Below are 19,324 nucleotides of genomic sequence, written 5' to 3'. Positions count from 1 at the left end.
GTCACATGCATGCATCCTCTATAAGTGGTTGTGCTTCTGTGCACTTTACTGTACGGTACTGTATAGAGTGCAGTGTTTGTTTTTATTTATACACTATTTGTGTGAAAATATTATAAACCTTTTACATGACCATACTGTAGTTGATTGTGTTAGTTGGCTAACCGAGGTGAACTTTATTGGACTTATGAACAAATTGGACTTACGAACATGCTCTTGGAATGGAACTTGTTCACATGTAGAAGACTTACTGTAAGTCTCAATATTTGGCTAAGTCTAGTTTTACAGGTGGAGGGAAGATTTGTTCTTTAACATGTCCCCATGTGGTTCAGAATATCCCTTCTCTACGATTCCCCTTCACTTCTTAGTGTATAGACAGCATAGCCAGGCCATTTGTGTTGAGTCAGTCCTTCTCTGAATACGAAAAAGTATAGGAGAATCTTAACTGATTTTCAACAGAAAGTCAAGGGAAAAATTATTCTCAATTCATATAGTTATCAACTGGGTCTCTTGTTTCCTAATTTACAGCATTTACTCAAAGTTTCACTCAATGTCTCGTATTTCCATTCTTTTTCTTAGTTCTTCTCTAGGTCTTCATTCTGGTCAGAATTACTACAACAGGTATCCAAAATTTCTTCTTGTTTTCTGCCTCTCTCAGAAACTCTTTCTTCATATAGCTGCCAGCATGCTTCCAAAACCTCTCTTTCATGATGTCACTCACCCAAGAGCTGACAATGATTTTTCCTTTGCCAGTTACATCCAGTGTAGACTTCTTTCCTTCCAGATTCTCTAGACTAATGTCACACCTATCCTATGCAATGGTATTTCAGGTTTCCCTGAGAACAGTTCTTCAGAGCAATGAGTTTTGTCTCTTCGTTGACTCTTCCCACTTGTCTCCTGTGTTTCTTACCTTTGCTACCTATCTTGTCAATCTGAGATCTCAGCAGTACTAAACCTGGTTTATTAGAAACCTCACAGATGAGACTCAGAAACCTGATGCTAGGTTTGGAAGATAGTGGCCTCTTATGGCAAGAGATTTAACTTCTCATTCATAAGAAACACGGATACCCACTAAGATATTTCATAAAGTTATTTTGATGAAAATAAGATAATCTATGTGGAAGTGTTTTCTAAATTACAAAATACTATATAAAATAAATTGATCAAAACCTTCTCATCTAAAATTGGTTTTAAATTATGGTTTTTAAACTATGTATATGTTTGTTATCTCTGAAAATGTTAGTCTTCTTAAATACAAGTCACTGCTGCTTGAAATAATTAAAAAGAGAAACTCAAAAGTTGGGAGCAGAAATAAATATTCAACAAATTCTCATTAATTCTCAACACTGGCCTTCCAATAAAGCAGCCTGTGTAACTTTTTAAAAACAAAGGTGCTTTTATCAGACTTTTAATGATCAATGGTCATTAAAAGACAGGGATTGGGAAAGGCAAATTAAGCTAAACTAAGACACAGAACTATAGTCTGGGCAGTTTTGATGAGGGGGAAGACAGATAAGTGTCAAAGGGAAGAGGATATCATCAGGAATTTGAAAAAAAATCAACAAAACTAAATGTTTTGTTTGTATTATCAACATATAAACTTTCAAGTTGCAAACTTCCAAAGATGCAAACATGGATTTGTATGACCAATTTTGTTTGTATTGTGTTTTGTTTGTATTGTCAACAACAAAGCATAAGTGTTTTGATTTCAATTAATCTAGAAATACTTCTTAAGTGTCTAGAATGTATCTTGTCAATAGAAGAGCTAGATAAGTATTAGATTTTGCATTAGGACTATGAAAGGCGTCTGGTGAATAAATAAATGGAAATTAATAATATGCTACTCAAGCTGGGCTCAATGGCTCAGCCTGTAGTCCCGCGCCTTTGGGAGGCTGAGGTGAGTGAATTGCCTGAGCCTGCGGGTTCGAGACCCACCTGGGCAACTTGGCGAGACCTCATCTCCACAATAAATCAAAAAATCAGCCGGGTGTGGTAGCACATGCCTGTAATTCCGGCTACTTGGAAGGCTGAGGCGGAAGGATCGCCAGAGCCCAGCAGGTCGAGGCTGTGGTGGCCGGGAGCGGCCACTGCACTCCAGTATGGGGCGACAGAGTGAGACTCCAACTCAAAAAAAAAAAAAAAAAGCTACTCATTAGTACTAATTTAAGAACTCAAAATATTGGGAGTGCAGTTTTCATTTCAATTAATGTAATGATTTGTTTTTTCCCGTTTTGCTGGCATTTGCTTTTTTCCCAGCATTGTTGGTTTTCTGCAATTTTAAAATGATTTCTAAACGTATTTGCCTTCTTATCACAAATAATTGAAGGTTCCTTAGGACAATACAAAATCTAATACTCTCTAATACTTCTACTGATTATCAAAAATGCATACTAGACTCTTACCAAATATTTCTAGAGTAATTGAAATAAAGTCTAATAATCAGAATTTTGCTATCTAAAGTTTCTCAAGTACAAAATGTGCCATGAAAAAAAAGCATTTTACTTACTATGAGAGTATTAATTTAGCTCCTTATAAATATTTACTATTAAATGGGTTTTTCAGGTTATTCTTATTTATGGACTAAGGCATTATTCAGTGAATACGATGTACTTTATGAGTGGTGTTTTAAAAATCAACTTCTAATTACTGTCAGGCATAAATGCTTAGAAAATTCAGGATAGTTAATTTGGAATGCTCCTTTTGATATTATGCCCAGCTGTTATAAATAGAACAAACAGAGAATATACAAGAATCTTTTGTTTCAATGCTATATTTCTTGACAGAATTTAAAATTAGAATGGCACTCATAAGACCAATTAAACCTATTGTAACTATATGGGGAATACTGGCAAGAGTCTCTATTCCCCTTATTTCAAAAATAAAAAGGGCAACCCTTCAAATACATAGTCCCCAGAAGCAAGATTCATCAAGAGGAGAATCTAAGGCCTACCCGGGTTTTCAAAATAGTGCCCACATATACCGTACTTGTTGAACAAATTCAGATTTATTGAAAGTAAACATTTACATTGGCTACAATGTTATAACTATTACAAAGCTGGATAAAAGAGGCTTAAGTAGCAGTAGAAAGCAAGAGCAATAAAAAATGAATAGAGAAAATATTTGGCCTTAGTGATCTCTTGGCAGTATTTACATTATGTACATACTGTTAAATATTTATAATAATTCTAAGGCACCAAAGGCTAAATAGCAGGTCGCAAAACTATTCTGAGCACAAAACCAAGAAATTTGTTGTAAAGAAGGCTGTATAATTAAAGAAACATAGGCATATCTTAATGTTTACATAAAGGAGTGGCTGCATGTTTTAATATCTCAAATGATACATTAAATATTGGGCAGATTGAGGAAATTATTTTTAGAACATTAAATTATATTGACTATGTAAATAAGCACTATTTTTTACTGACTTGCTGGTAAATGTGTAATGTAATCTATTCTTCAACACAGCTTTTTTCACACTCATGGATATGTTTTGTCTAAAAACTACTTGAAATTCTTTTGACCTACAAAAACTTATCCTAATATTTCATAATGTATACAAAACTCCCAAGAAAAAATGTACTGGGTGATAATATACATCAAATCTATATAATGTGACAAAAATTTAGTGGGCGTTAAATACCAAAATAATTGAATATTCAGTTTGCCATTCTGGCATAGTAGTTATTTTAATCCTTTAACTCTTTAGAATGGGCAATTATTTGTGGCTTTAGGTGAATGGACATAAAACTGGCCCATGTGGAAAACCAATCTCAAAATAAACTAATTATTTTCAAATTTTGCAACTTGAAACCCTTTTATATAACTCATTGGGTGTTAACTATGTTATTCATCACCAGTGGGTGAAATATTCATGTTACTGCATTGTCTAGAACTGACAATAGCTATGTCCAGCATGGTCTTACTGATGAATTATTTGATGACATCTATTTGTAAAATGTGATTTGTTTCTTCCATTGGAAACCCAATTAACCTTACAAACAGTCTATCATTTGTCTTGAGGTAGTATTATAATAAAGAATTCAGCAAGACAATAGAACATCATAACATTTTAAAAATGTGCTTCAAATGCCACCAAAAAATCTGTATTTACTTAGATGGTGGATGGTTCAAAGTTGAATGTCCCTTCATGACATATTACTCTCCGATGAAGTCATTGAGACTCTTTAACAAAGATAATGAGTTTTTCCTTAAAACTTTCTGAATCCCTATGCCCTAAGGCAAGTTGTAGTTTAAAAAGTAGTTTTATTACACAAATACTAAAATTCTTTCAATTACTTAAAGATTCATAGACTTACATATTAGAGACATTCTTTTTTTTTAGTAAAAGGGAGAAAAATTGAGGAATTTCTTCTCTAAACTCATATTTTTCAATAAGAAATATTCAGAGCATTAACAATGGCTTGGGTTGGTATCTTATATTACTTAGTACTTGACAGTAACTTTAAAAATGTGGCACTCTTAAAATTAAATTTTAAATTGAAAAACCAACATCAAATCCAACATTTAATTGAGATTTACTGAGCAACAGATATAAAAGTCATTCCAACATACTGCACTTGAAGGTAAAAAAAAAAAAAAATGCTTCAAATAATCCATTCTATAACACTAGATTATTTGAATATTATTACTTTTCCCTTACCAAATGTTTAATCATTTTCTTCTCTTTTTTTATACAGTGGAAGAGGAAAGGTTATTCATAACAAAATGTTTACAAAATCAGTAATGCAGGAAATAAAGCTAATAAAGATTTTCTTCCTCTACTTAAAAAATGAAAATAATTGCCTTTGTTCAGTGGGTTAAATATCTAGTAGCAATAGCTACATAATTAATATAACTATTACAAAGTATCAATGAACAGATTTCAAAGAATTATAATAACACAATACAATATCAAATGTTTGGAATCATCAAATAAGTAAATAGGTAATATTTTAATGGGTGACTGAATCAAAGCATGATAACAATGTTAAGATCTCTAAATTTTAAGCACCTGCTTGGAGGAAGCATGACATACATTTACTAATGGCATTAATTAAAATTAGATTCTTTAGAAATACAGATAAGCATCATCAGTATATATAGTATCCTCAATTTCAAAAAGTTCACTTAAAAGATAAGATTAATTCTTCTTAGAATATTTGCTTATAAACGTTCTGACTACAATTTCTGGAAACAAAATCTGCCATTCTGCATTGTGATACAACACAATTATCATAGGAAGACATCTTATTTTATTATCATAAAAGATGCTTATTGCTCTGTTATATTTAGTATGCATTAAACTATCAATTGTTTTTCTTCCTCAGATAGGTGAATGTTTTTATTCTTAAGTTGCCAGTTTTTATAATGCCAGTTTTCCCTTCCCTACACAGTCCCTCAATTCCTACAGGTTACCCTTCCAGTTCAGCCTCTAACACTATATTCCTTACAGATCACTCAACTGTTAAATAAGCCAGGATAGAGTAAGCCAGTGGCTTTTAAATTATGCTTGAGGCACTCTACAGAACCTTTTCGAGGTACCTCAGTGGTCCTAGTGGCCAAACGTGTGGGGTTCTAAGATCCCCACTCCCAAATCCTGGTATTATATCTTTATATTTATGTCATGTATAGAATGACCCACAAAATTAATTTAAAGAATAATTTTATGTTTAAAATGGTTTTTGAAACATAAAGCAATTTGGGAGACTGGCGAGGTCTTAATAGGAAAAAGCAAGTGGTCCTCATGTCCTACACCAAATCTTCAAACAAGCAGTCACAAAACACTAAATAGGACATATATCTTGGCCTTACCGTGACAATATTATCCCTCAGTCTGGCCCTGAATTGAGAGGTACTAGTCAAAACAGATCAAAGTTTTAAACAAATGCCACCAAAATGATTAATATCCCAACCACTTCAAGCTATTTTAGCAGAAATAAGTGGCATATCAATTATTTATAATATAATAAAACAAATTATTAGTGAATACTTCCTAAACTGCAACTCTTAACAATGTATATGACCTTTTCCTCACCTTTTATGCCAGACAAAGGAATAAACATAGAAGTTATCACATTATACTTGCAAATGACTATACATTTTTATTTTTTCTTTCTACATAAAATTAAAATCAGATACAAGCTTCAATTCAGGGTTTGAATAGAGTGGCAGACTCACTAATTAAACTGCTTTCATGAATGGCCTTATTCCAAAGACATCAAGTGGGAAAATAAACAGTCAATTAAAACTTGAAATGAGTAAGAACTCTAGGACTCAAAGATACAGAAATGATTTTGATGAGCATATGACTCTTGAAAAGGAAATGCTGAGAGCTGGTGTTGTTATCTATAAACTTATTTGTGTTCTTTTAATATAAAAGAAGCTTCAAAGTTTGTGTACTTTCTCAATATGAAAAAAAAATAAGCAGAGGTATTAGATGAACAAATATAAAAATGCTGGTGTGGTATAAATAAATTTTCAAAATGTTCCATTGAGTAAATAAAAATATATATTGTTTCTTTAAATTCTGAGGCTTTTCTTTTAAACATATACTCATTTGAATGTAGATTCAGTCTACCAGGGGCATTTATGTTCCCCGAATTATGACTTTTAGATAGGATTTTAAAAGAGTTGAATTTCTTTAGACAAACAGAAAAACTGTCTGCAAATATTTTCAATGAATGAATAGTGGTAAATTTGACTCATATCTTGGTTTATGTCCAAATTTACTGCTTACTAAATATTATCTTCTTTTCATTAAATGAAGATAGAATTTTGAAGCTATGCCATCTCTGTTGTCAAAATACATATGTGTGAATATACACAAATATATTCACAACCACACATTTTGATGCAAGAATCTATAGATATTTATGTTACATACTTTTGGGCAAAGCACTGCTTCTAAAACCTAATTGCCTTTGTATAAGAAAAAAGTAGGAGAATGGAGAACATCCCTCCCAAAACATTAGAATGCTCATACCACTTATTATATAGCACATCAGAATGTGCAAACATAGTATACTTATTGCAAAGTATCTGATAGATTTAGACGCCATTATAAAATGTTCTCAATTCTATTTTGGTAACCTAAAATGTCGGTATATAATACCAAATGTCCAATTGAAGACTTTAATATAAAAATATCAGCACAAAACTATTTTTTCAATCTGTTTATTATGTGAGCAACCCCAACTTCAGTTTAAGTGCTATTGTAATTTTATTACTAGATTCCATAACCCTACAATTGATAAATTATATACCACTTTAGGTATTTAATGAGATACTTAGAAATACTAAGAAAACAAATCAGTATTCAAAGGATTAATTTTGTTTATAATAACAATAAATTATTTTATAATCTTCTTCAGTTCAAAATCCAGCTTTGAACCCGAGGAAGGCTTTCAAATCATGTTAATTAAATGGAGGTCCTTTAACCAGTAGCAGTTTGATTACCAATTACTCGGAGGATCTCTTTGTGAATGCCTCCTTCTTGTGTATTAATATTTGCATCTCCCACTTGGCCATCTTCATAGCTAAAATACAAAACACAAAAACATAAAAGCATTAAAAACGATAACAGTATTTAAAACAGTGTAGAAATGCTATTTGATACCTAAAATATAGCCCAAGAAAATCAAAGGCAAAGAATATCGTTATTTTTCAGTTGAATTTAATACGTTCTCATTACTAAACCCAGAACATTCCATTATTCTACATCATAAGCCTTAATTAGCTTTCCTTCCATCTTATTTTAAATGTATTTATCTCCACATAAAGCACTGCCCGAGTTGCAAGAAGCTCCTCAGCGTCTTTGGCCTTGCTCGCACTTCCCACAGCAGTTTCTATGAAACCTACTATGAAAAAATATAATAGCCTCAACTCTATGTTCCTTAGTTTCTGGACTTCTTAACTCCACTCCTACCTCAATCTTTTTTTTTATATTCTAACTGGTGGCATTCACTTCATTTTCTATCACTGTTTCTTTGCTACATCATTCTTCTTTAAAAAAAGATGTGGGGTACATTCAGGGCTAGGTATACAAATGGTCATTGTACAGGTAAAGTTTGGGCCTCACTTTGGTTCCCACTTCACCTGTTTTGAGATCAGGTACCCTTATTGATGAGGTGCAACCAACACCAGCAGATCCCCACTACTGCCAATCCCTTTCTTGCAATATTATGATAATTGGTCAAGGGTCCGCTTATGAGTGATAACATGTGGTACTCAGTTCTTTGTTTCTGCAACAGATGCTGCATCAGTCTTCTAATGATTATTTGGCCATAATCAGTGATGTGCTCTTTTCTTATTGCTGTTTGCATGTTTTAGTCTCCCTGAAACATATTCTTATGTATGCTGATATTTCTCATAAGAATGCAAGCCTGCTAAAATTTAGCTTAGCAGGAGAAGCGAAAATACGTTAAAAAACAGCAATTAATAAATTCTTTAGAAAGAAATAATTACATTTTAGATAAAAACTCATTTTCTCAAATAAACTTATTTGGGCAATATGAATTTCCCAAGAATGAATTTTCAAGCTTTCATGATCACATTTAGAGGGGATCGGTGATGAATTAATTTTACTTCATAAAAATGACTTCAAGACAGAAGCTTTAGAGAAGTGTTTACTCAAAAACAGATAACCACAGGTGTAAGCACAGCATTTCAAGGGTTAATCCTAGCTACTATCTTTTCCTGAAAAAGCACAATACAGGAATATGAAACAGATGACATATAGCAATGAGAACTTAGTTCCTTACACAATCAATCCATTACTTAAACACCAAGTGATAATTACATTTGTACCAAGTCAACTTTTAACTAAAGGATCTGTCAATTTGGCTAATTCTTACCATACAAGTTTGTTCTAGATATACTCAGCAAACCTCAATTTACATATGTGTGTGTGTGTGTGTGTGTGTGTGTCACACACACACACACACACACACACACACACACACACACACACATATATGAAACCACATGGTGAAACATTATGCTAAGGGGCAAAATGGGATATGCAGCACACAGCCCAATTACAAATATTGTCTCAGGAGCTCAAACAGTAAGTGGTGTGCTACTAAGATTAATTCTCAGTCTCTCCCACTGTATCCTCTCCCTTTCCTCTCACTTCAATGATGGTTTTATACATGATTCATTCTTCAGTTTTCCCTCTTCTCATGAGAGGCAAACTCAATTATTTCTGCCTCTTCTACATGTTAACTGCTGCCCACATGCTGATTCCTAAAACTCTATCTTCCATCTTTCCCTAACTACAACTCTTCCACAAATAGCACAAATGCAGTGTATTCAAAACGCAACTTAATTTTTGAACCTAGAATTGCTCCTTTTTATTCTCTCCATATCTCATTATGAAGCACTCTCATTTAACACCACGAAAACCTTAGTTATTCTTGGCTCCTTCCTATGAATCACAAAGTTATCTTGCTTCCATTTTCTTAATTCTGTCTACCTGATGCCATTACCCTTGTTTAGGCCTTTATTATTGTTCATTTAAATGAGTGGTTTTCAAGTTACAGGCTACGTATAACAGTAGGTTTTGAAGATAACTTAGGTTATCCAGACTAGCATTTTAAACAGCATGAACAGAATAAAGAATATTGATTTTACTACAAACAAAACAACAACAACATTGTTTTGTTCCTAAATCACTATGTCAAACACATTTCTTTTTGTGGAGAGAAAAACTGACCTAGGCTGTGGTAATAACATTATAACACTTATCCCCATCATCCCTCCTTCAAGACCTATTCTCCACCCTGCTAAAGTGATATAAAATGGCCTCCATCTCACTTGCAGGACAAAATCCATTGCCACTGGCAATACCAGGTCCTTCATCATCCAAACCCAAACTTCCTCTCCATTCATATCCTGTCACTCCTCCTCACTCTTACATGTGCACTGACACTTAAAAGCCATTAAGAGCAGAGAAGAGATGAGATTCACATTATCTGAATAAACTATAATAAATTCAGACAGCCTGTAAACCCAGCACTTTGAGAGCCTGAGGTGAGAGGACTGCCTGAGCTCAGAGGTTCGAGACCGGCCTGGGCAACCTGGTGAGTCCTTGTCTTCAATAAATCAAAAAACAAGCCGGGAGTGGTAGCATGCGCCTGTAGTTGCAGTTACTTGGAAGGCTGAGGCGGAAGGATAGCCTGAGCTCAGCACGTTGAGACTGCAGTGGCTGTGAGCATGCCACTGTACTACAGCCTGGGCAACAGACTGAGACTCTGACTCAAAAAAAAAAAAAATTATTAAGACAGAAATAGTATGGGGAAGAAGAAAACAAAAGTGAGAGTGATAGCAACAATGAGAACCAGAGAGAGAAAGAGAGAGACACACAGAGAGAGAATGACAAAGGATGACATTACATTTCTTTATTTTTCCAAATATATGTAAATTTTTTTAGAAAACAATATAATTCTAATTCAAAAATTAGCTGGGCATGGTAGCGCATGCCTGTAATTCCGGCTACTTGGAAGGCTGAGATGGAAGGATCGCCAGAGCCCAGCAGGTCGAGGCTGCGGTGGCCGGGAGCGGCCACTGCACTCCAGTCTGGGCGACAGAGTGAGACTCCAACTCAAAAAAAAAAAAAGAAAAGAAAAGAAAAGAAAAGAAACTGGATTGGATTAAAAAAAAACATCGGTACATATACACAATGGAATATTATGCAGTCATAAAGAAGAACAAAATCATGAACTTCAAGCAACCTGGATGGACTTAGAGTCTATAATACTGAGCAATCTTTCACAGAAACAAAGAGCTGAGTATCAAATGTTCTCACTCATAAGCGGACTTTGAACAATTATCGTAATACTATAAGAAAAGGAATGGCAGTAGTGGGAAACTGCAGGGGGGGGGTAGGCGGGGAAAGCAGGATTGACAGTAGTGGGAATCTGCCTGAGGAATGGGGGGCACACCTCATCAACAGGGGCACCTGCATAATGAACATTTGTATACCTAACCCTGAATTGTACCCCACATCTTTAAAATTAAAAAAGGAAAAATGAAAGTATTAACAACCTTTATTCTCAAACTGATAGAAAATCTGTTTTGAGAGTTTTAATATTGGCACACATAAATTTGTTTCTGTCTCCCTAAATCTGAAATGCAGAAAGCGTATCATAGGTTGTTTGTTTTTTTTATAAGCAAGAGAAGAGAAATGTATTGTACACTAAATGATGTCTACTCCATATCCTAAGTTCCTATAAGAAATCTTTTGCTATAAAGACATTGTGTATTTCACTGTTCCATACATAACCTCGTCATTAAATTAGACCGTTGGGTCTTTTGTCATTGTTTCATTCAATGTATATCAAGTGCTTCTGCATAAACCTTTATGTGAGGTTCCCATATAGGGAGAAGATAAAGTTATGTAAGTAACTGCAGGACAGGGCAGCCTGAGAGGCACAAACACATGGTGAACAAAATTCAGAATGATCCCAGATACCATTTCTGACTGGAAGGTCAGGGAAGGTGCCATAGAAAAAAACATGTTTGAGTTAACCTTGAATAATAGTCTAAATATCTAGCTGGGTAGAAAGCCAGATCACTTGGACTGATTAGCAAAAGCACAATGGGAAATACAATTCTAAGTTATTTTCAAGAAACCTCTTGGACAGTAATTTCATGTCATCAGTGGTTTGTACATGTAATTGAAGTAAAGTAGAACGGGCTCTATGTTTTGTTTTTTGTTTGTTTGTTTTTGTTTTTGTTTTGAGTTGGAGTCTCACTGTCGCCCAGACTGGAGTGCAGTGGCTGCTCCCAGCCACTGCAGCCTCAACCTGCTGGACTCCGGAGATTCTTCCCCCTCAGCCTTCCCAGTAGCCAAAATTACAGGCATGCACTACCACACCCAGCTGATTTTTTGATTTATTGTAGAGATGAGGTCTCGCTGCCCAGGCAAGTCTCGAACCCGTGGGCTCAGGCAATCCACTCACCTCAGCCTCCCAAAGGCGCGGGATTATAGGCTGAGTCACTGAACCTGGCTACTATGTTTTTATTTATTAACTGTCAATCTGTATGAGCAATGAGTAATCAAAACATTGCTTTAGGGAAATTAATATGGTATAAATAGTATGATCTTGGAATTTTATATGCATGGAAAGGTAGGCCATATACCAAAAGATTAATCAGCTAACTGTAAATGGGGATAATGTGGGTAATTTTCTTCTCTTTAATTTCGAGATATTGAACAGGCATGTATATCACTAGTATAATAATGGTAATGTTTAATAAGTTTGGTATTGTACAAAATAGGTTAAGAGAGATGAAGAAATTATAAGCAGGGAGAATTAGTAACTTTCTGATGTACTCTGGGGGAGAGAATAATATATCCCCGGAAATAAAAGTATTATTGGAAGAATATTGTGAAAAGGTGAGCTTGGGAACTGATGAATATGGTGAGCAAGAAAAAATAAATTGTAAACTACAGCATAGGTTTCAAGTCTCCCTGATATATAAAATTACTGCATAGTTGAGAAGTTGGTTAGGGAATTTAAATAAAGGGTTCCGATTTGTATATTGATTTTAAGGTATTAGCAGGCTTTTTGAGGGCAAATACTCATCGAACAGTTTGACATCTTCCAGTTCTTTTGAAAAGAGCTTCCTTATTTCCACATATGGGACTTAATGTCCTTGTACACATGTATTTCAAGGTTAGTAATACAATTAAGCTTTACTAACAGTTTCTAAACACTAGAAATTGGCTGGGTCTGCTCATAACATCTGAACTATTAAATTATGCCTGAAGCATTTATATTTAATTAAGTTTTTTCATTTTGGAATTTTCCAAGAAAATTTTTTCAAATTTATTATTCTCTTCTTCTTTTTCCCTAAGTGATATTCTCCTTTAAATTTACTTACTATTTTTCTGATATACTCCCAATTTTTCTCTCATTCTGTTTGCTTGTGTATTGGAAAGAATGTGATTAACTATATGACTGTTTTATTATCTCAATTCTGGGAATCAGAGTAGCCTAAAGTTATTTTAATTTTTAATACTAATAATAGATTTTTTAAAAAAGGAAACCACATTAACTTATATCCTAGTCATCAGGCATAGACAGATTTTAATACCCAGGATCACATAATCATTTAAAAAATTAAACTAAAGAGAATAGAAATTGAATAGAAATTGTCTCATCTTTATACTTATCAATTTATTCTTTTCCTCCATGTTACCATGCATAAAGGAGGCGCACCACTAGTAAAACTCTGTGATTCTATCTTTTATAATGAAACAAAATGACGGCAGTAGTTAGAATGTACATTAATTAGTGAATGGATTCTTCCTTTTATGTGTTTTGAATTTTATTAATTTTCCTGAATGAGTCTCTTCTCTCCTGAGGGTGCGGAGAAAAAGGATGAAAACTCATTTGTGCTTATGAAGCAATGAAATTATTATCCTAATATAATTTTTCCTTGTATTATTTGGAAAGTATCTGTGTTCTCTTTTTCTTCTTATAATCTCTCCTCTATTTTTTTCTTATGAAATTTTTTCTCCAGGAAACATATCTTCCACACACATATATCCCTACAGATGTTTCGTGTATAACTTAAGTAATATCTCTAAAGAAATAATATTAGAAATGGCACTGTGTATTTAAATATCTAAGGCTGTTATGATCTCAGGGGTCCCCGACTTCTGGGCCACAGACCAGTACTATTCCGAGGTTTGTTAGGAACAGAGCTGCACAGCAGGAGGTGAGCGCTGGGTGAGCTTGCTTCCTGTCAGATCAGCGGGGGTCACCCATTATTTTATTTACATCTCCATCCGTGCCTCTTTTTTTTAATGGTGAGCTATATAATTATTTTATTATAAATTATAATATCCTAATAGAAATAATACATTTTATGTTTGAATCATCTTGAAGCGACCTCCACTCCCAACCCACCTCCGTAGAAAAACTGTCTTCCATAAAACTGGTCCTTGATGCCAAAAAAGTGGGGGCTTCTGATTTAACTCAATGAATGGACTCTAGAGTTACTTGTATGTCAAAATATCAAGGTTGCTCAATGAAATAGCGTTGAGATTGGAGGTTTGTTTTTTCTTTTTGCAGAAGGTCGAACTTTAACAGTGGATAACAAGATAGTCAAAGAAGAGGGAAAAATATTTAATAAGTCTTTCAGTGGAGACCTGCAATGTGCCATATAAATCCTCCTTAAAAGGCCGTGTACAGATAGCTTCCCTAGAAGCCTCCAGGTCCTCTGGGAGCCCTGTCTGCCTTCAATCGGCCCCAGGAGTCTGATCTGTAAGGACTCCCACAGTAAGCTCCATAGCCTTCTAGCTTCTGGCAGGGTTTGGCCGATGGGGCATCTTAGCAGGACAGCTTCTGATCTGTGTATTTTTGTACGTGGGAATGCACAATAGCTCTTAGGTTAACAGATTCAGTTTACCACACCAGACCTGTGGTTTCCCATATCCGCACTTTTGTCAGTAATCTAATCATTGATGATAAAAATTTCACGTTTTTTACTGGTCATCTGTTTCCTGTTAGGATTCTGACTGACACAGGTAGGTATATTATTCTCATTTTACTGATGAGTCTTAGAGAGGTTATGCAACTTGGTCAATGTCACCTTACTAATTACCATTCAGCCAGGATTCATCCTGTCCAATCAAAAGCAACGCTTTTTCCACTTACTGCTGCCTCACTGTTAAGAAGTCTATAGCCAGTAAATAAGTATCATAAGAAAGTCACAGTTTTCAAACCATCTAAAGGAGAAACCAGGCAGTCCATAGAATTTTCACTGTAAATATTCTGTCAGTAAGCCAACAGATCAAATGCTAAACACAGAGTACTATGGATATACGGTATGCTGAAGCAATCTCGATGCAGACATTTTGACATGACTTATAAAACAAGCAGTTCAGATATCAGCTCCTTTTTATATAAAATATAGAACAGAAACACTCAACTCTTCTCTGAAATCCTTTCACAGGTAAGGTGAGAGCAGCATGGGGAAAGGGTGGGGTGGGCTACTGCACACATTGTTTAGGAATGAAAAACAATGCTTTTATATTTTAACACAGCCCTTATGATACAGCTGTGCCCCCAAAAAACCCCCTCAAAACCCACATCAACATGAACTGCATTGCCAGCACATATTATATGGAATGTAAATCAGTCTTTTATAGAACAGATAAAAGGTGTATTATTGTATACTTCATCATAGTTCTCAAATTTATTAATAAAGTATGTGTGTGTACATATGTGTATACACATGTATACACAAATCTTCACATACATACACACAGAAGGTTAAAAGACGAAGAGAATGCTTCTTTTCAGTTCTAAGTTTTAACAGCTAGTTTGCTTCAGTTCTTCTAAGTTAATAGCATTTAGTCACCAGTTTTTTTTTTTTTTGTCTTACTAAAAATAAAACAAAAACTTTAGTTGATGACTTAATTACCTGTTTGTTAAATTTTGAGAGCTAAAGTGACAAAACAATAATGCAGTCACTACTACCCCATTTGTAGAGAAGGGTAAAACATATATATCTGAGTGTTTACACTTACACAAAAAAGAATCGCGTGCAGACATGGTCAGTATTGGGGACAACCCATATCTCTCCATGTTTGTGCAGGTCAGGTGAAGTGATCACTGTAAATGGAAGGCAAAATTAAATAACTATTTTATTCTGAAGGATTCTTAGTACATTCCAAGTTACTATATGCCTTCTCTTTGAAATCTAAAAGCAAAAATACATGCACATAAATGAACAAACATATGACAACTGTTTAATCTTATTAACTATCAAGAAATATAAATGAAAACAATGAAAAGCCATATAACAACTTCATAATCTAAGTAACAATTGGTATATCACAGAAAGGAAATCACCTGAGTATTATCAAAAGCAGTTTATGACTTAAGAACTTTGCAGATGACAACTTCGTGTACTATGTACCTATCATATGTTGAAAACTTAAGACAGTTGGACAGTAGCTACTAAAATGCCTAACACAAGATGAATTTTAGGCAACATCACACTTTAATGCAAGAACAAAGAAAAGCATATGATCTTGCAAATCATCTATCAGTTTTTCTGTCCTAAATTCAGAATGAAAGAATAATTTCAGTGGAGGAACAGAGGGACCTAGTGGATTATCATCTCAGTGCTTGGTTCATCTTTCGGATTTTTCACAGTATTATATATTTAAATACCAACTTAAAAAGGAAGAGAGCACATTAACGAAAGAGATAAGCAGTACTAGATCAAAAGATATAATTATCATTCTGAAATATCTACCAGGAACAAAACATATCACTGTCTGAATTCTTGCCAATTTTGTAATTTGGATTCAACCTTTATGATCTCCATTGTACCTGTTTTTAATTTGTGTCCTTTGAGATGGTCATAAGAAATAATGCTTTCACTATTCTACCATTAAGAGTTCTATGAATTTATGTGTATCCTTAAATGCAGATAAGATAGGAACTAACACTATGAGGTTTGTAAAACTTTCAACTTACCTTCACATAAGGCTATGCATTTTAAGTTACGGCTTTGCAGGAATTGAGATTGCTGTCCTTTTTTCTGTGACTAAATTCCAAAAGAATTTAAAAATTAGAGTAAAAATGGGCAGTTTAGCAGAAAAAATTGTGTATTATTACAAACCAAGTTAATAAAATGGCTGAGAAAAAAAGCCTATCTAGTCTCTCATCAATATCCTTACACTCTCTTAATACCAAACATCATATTGTGTATCACTTAATTTCTGTACATAATCATTATTATTCTTCAGATGAGTGAACTAAAAGACACTAAATTAGAACCCAACAGTCTCACAAGATATATTTAGAACTCAAATTTATGTTACTGGAAGCCTGGCCTCTTTATTTCAAGGTAAGCAAAATTAAATTTGCATGATCTTTTCAAACATCAAAATCAATTATTCCAGATCACCTAACTATCCAAAACCAACTCTTTTTTATAGCATCATTTACTAAGCCACAGAGGTTTTATAAACATCTCATGCAGAAAATCTAAAATTTTTTTAGATATTAGATTAGCTATATTATTTTTTAAAAATTTAATGTCACATTATTCATCAGATAGATTTTTAATTTGCCCAGATTATACTTGTTTTCTCTAAAACAACGTGAGATTTTTGGTCATTCTTCTCTCTTCCTGGAATGTTCCTCCTTCCAGTTTGCCACATGGGTCATACACTCACCATTTATAGGTCTTTACTCAAAATTCACTCAAAATTCATTTACTCAAAATTACCATCCCACTGAATATTCGTGGGATATTCTTCCATCCTATAGAATTAATTTTCTCTGATTTATTTTTCTCCAAAAATATCTACCACCATCTAACCTTCTTGCTATCTAAATATATATTTAATTTGTTTCTATTGCCTCAGTAGAATGAAGGCTCCAAGAGGACTACTATATCTTCTATTTTTGGTCATCGTTGTACCTAATACTTCAGCATATCTGGTATTACAGCAGGAGATAAATAAATATCTGCTGAATAATTATAGTGTAGCAGCAACTAGGTGCTGCCTTTTAGAATGAGTTATATTTCTTTACGAGTAAGGACCACATAAAATAATGCTGCAACTTAAAAAGTCTGCATATTTATTGAAGTCCTGTCCCATAGGCTAATGAGGTCATAGTTCACTAATCATAAGCAGTCATTTGAATCACTACAATACCTGTGATGCATTGCTGCTTTTACTGCTTGAAGCTGGTTCATCCTTGGCCGACACCTTCTGTTTCTTGTTCATCCCTGAAAACGTCAGTAAAATAATAATTTTGGAACAAAACTATCTGATGCAGCTCAAGGTACAATCCATCTACTGTGCAAATTTCCAATGTAGGCACAGTTTTACATCAGAACAAAGATGGTCACAATGGACTCTATCCTCATTACCTGAGGCAGAAGGTCAGAGAGTTCTGCAAATGCTGGGCAACTTAGGAAGTAGAAATCTCAAAATGTTTTTCTTTGCATTGAGAACAGAGATAGGTAATTCTTTTGCATAAAACTAATATAATTTTAAAATTATTAAAACTTGGTTTTAAAAGACTTTTGGAACCTAAATGTCATTCTTTCTCTCTGGTAAGAAGGAGTAGATAATGGATGGGGAAAATGAACAATGTCAGAAAAATATAATTAAACTGCAACTTTGTGAATTGTTCAAATATATTTAATTCAGTGTAGAATTTACCAGTTCTTCTTATTAAGAAAAAATATATAAGACCCTTTGTCTCAATATTCACAAGTCTTAGCTTACTCTATAAATGCCATGATTTCTCATAGTGAAAAGTTTAGAGGATTAGAATGAAAATATACATCTGTTGTGGAATGGGTAGATTTGCATCATTAGAAAGTGCTCATCCATCACTCAAGGATAACTATGCTAACCACTCAGTGATGATTCTCTCTACATTTTCAACGCTCCAAGCTCCCCCTCAGCACATTTTCCATTTATCCCAAAATATGTTTCTCACAATCTCACTAAAATATTGACAAGAACAAGCAGAATAATTCTGACGGTGTTTTTCTACTCCTAATTTTTCCATAGTCTTCAAAACTTATTTATGAATAATATAATAATTCAAAGATAAGAAGTTAGCATGATATAGGATTATACAGAATGAATATATATGTATACTTCTCTGTGCCCCACATAAGGCTTCAAACATATTATACTATAGTATTTATTTGTGGAAAGAATAAATACGAATATAATAAAATATATATATTTTAAGTTGACAAAACATACATTCATCTTATACACTAGGGGAAGTATTATAAATTCATCCTGACATTTGAGCTTTGTTTTTGCCCCTGACATTTATCTATCAAGCGAAATTAATAAAAATATATCTAATAAGCATCAGACACTCAATAGAAAATTGTGCCTAGAGTATTCACCAATAAAAATACAAAGCTGAAATAAATTTGAAGTTAGAAATGAAAGAAAGGATTACCTGAGTAACCAAATGATATGCTTGACATTGGACTAAGATAGATTCCACTTCCATACATTGCACCATGGAGCTAAAATGGGGAAAGGTGAGAGACAGAGCAATCAGACTTAAATGTTAATATTTGTCAAAAGAAGGAAATCAGTCTCATGTCAGAACATTAAGTCTTAGAAAAAAAGATACAGCCTCTATTCCAAGGTCTCATTTGAAAACAGTATTAATATCCTTCAAATTCAAAGTGAGTGCTTAAAATTCAGAGCGAGTTTATATATGAAAAATGATAGCCAGAGGAAAAAGAATCTTTTTTTAACTTTTTTTTTGAGTTGGAGTCTCACTCTGTCGCCCAGACTGGAGTGCAGTGG

At 33.9% G+C, this 19,324-nt stretch overlaps 1 protein-coding gene across 2 annotated transcripts in view; it reads right to left on the bottom strand.

The window, feature by feature from the left end:
• Nucleotides 1-2,979: 2,979 nt before the first annotated feature.
• Nucleotides 2,980-19,324, bottom strand: part of PARP8 (poly(ADP-ribose) polymerase family member 8) — a 194,175-nt gene continuing 177,830 nt past the window's right edge. The window contains exons 23-27 of one of the 2 annotated variants that reach the window (XM_008066783.2): nt 18,966-19,035; nt 17,687-17,760; nt 16,497-16,566; nt 15,539-15,623; nt 2,980-7,532 (exon numbers count right to left, since the gene is read on the bottom strand). In XM_008066783.2, coding sequence (XP_008064974.1) covers nt 7,430-7,532; nt 15,539-15,623; nt 16,497-16,566; nt 17,687-17,760; nt 18,966-19,035 — 402 coding nt within the window. In that variant the 3' untranslated portion in view covers nt 2,980-7,429. The remainder of the gene's footprint in view (nt 7,533-15,538; nt 15,624-16,496; nt 16,567-17,686; nt 17,761-18,965; nt 19,036-19,324) is intronic. The other variant, XM_021716967.1, reaches the window with a different exon arrangement.

The sequence above is a fragment of the Carlito syrichta genome, unplaced genomic scaffold, assembly GCF_000164805.1.
Source record: "Carlito syrichta isolate Samal-C Ts95f unplaced genomic scaffold, Tarsius_syrichta-2.0.1 Scaffold309106, whole genome shotgun sequence".
In the NCBI taxonomy this organism is placed as follows: domain Eukaryota; kingdom Metazoa; phylum Chordata; class Mammalia; order Primates; family Tarsiidae; genus Carlito; species Carlito syrichta.
Note: the sequence above shows the minus strand (reverse complement) of the source record. Positions and strands in the feature narration are given on the sequence as shown.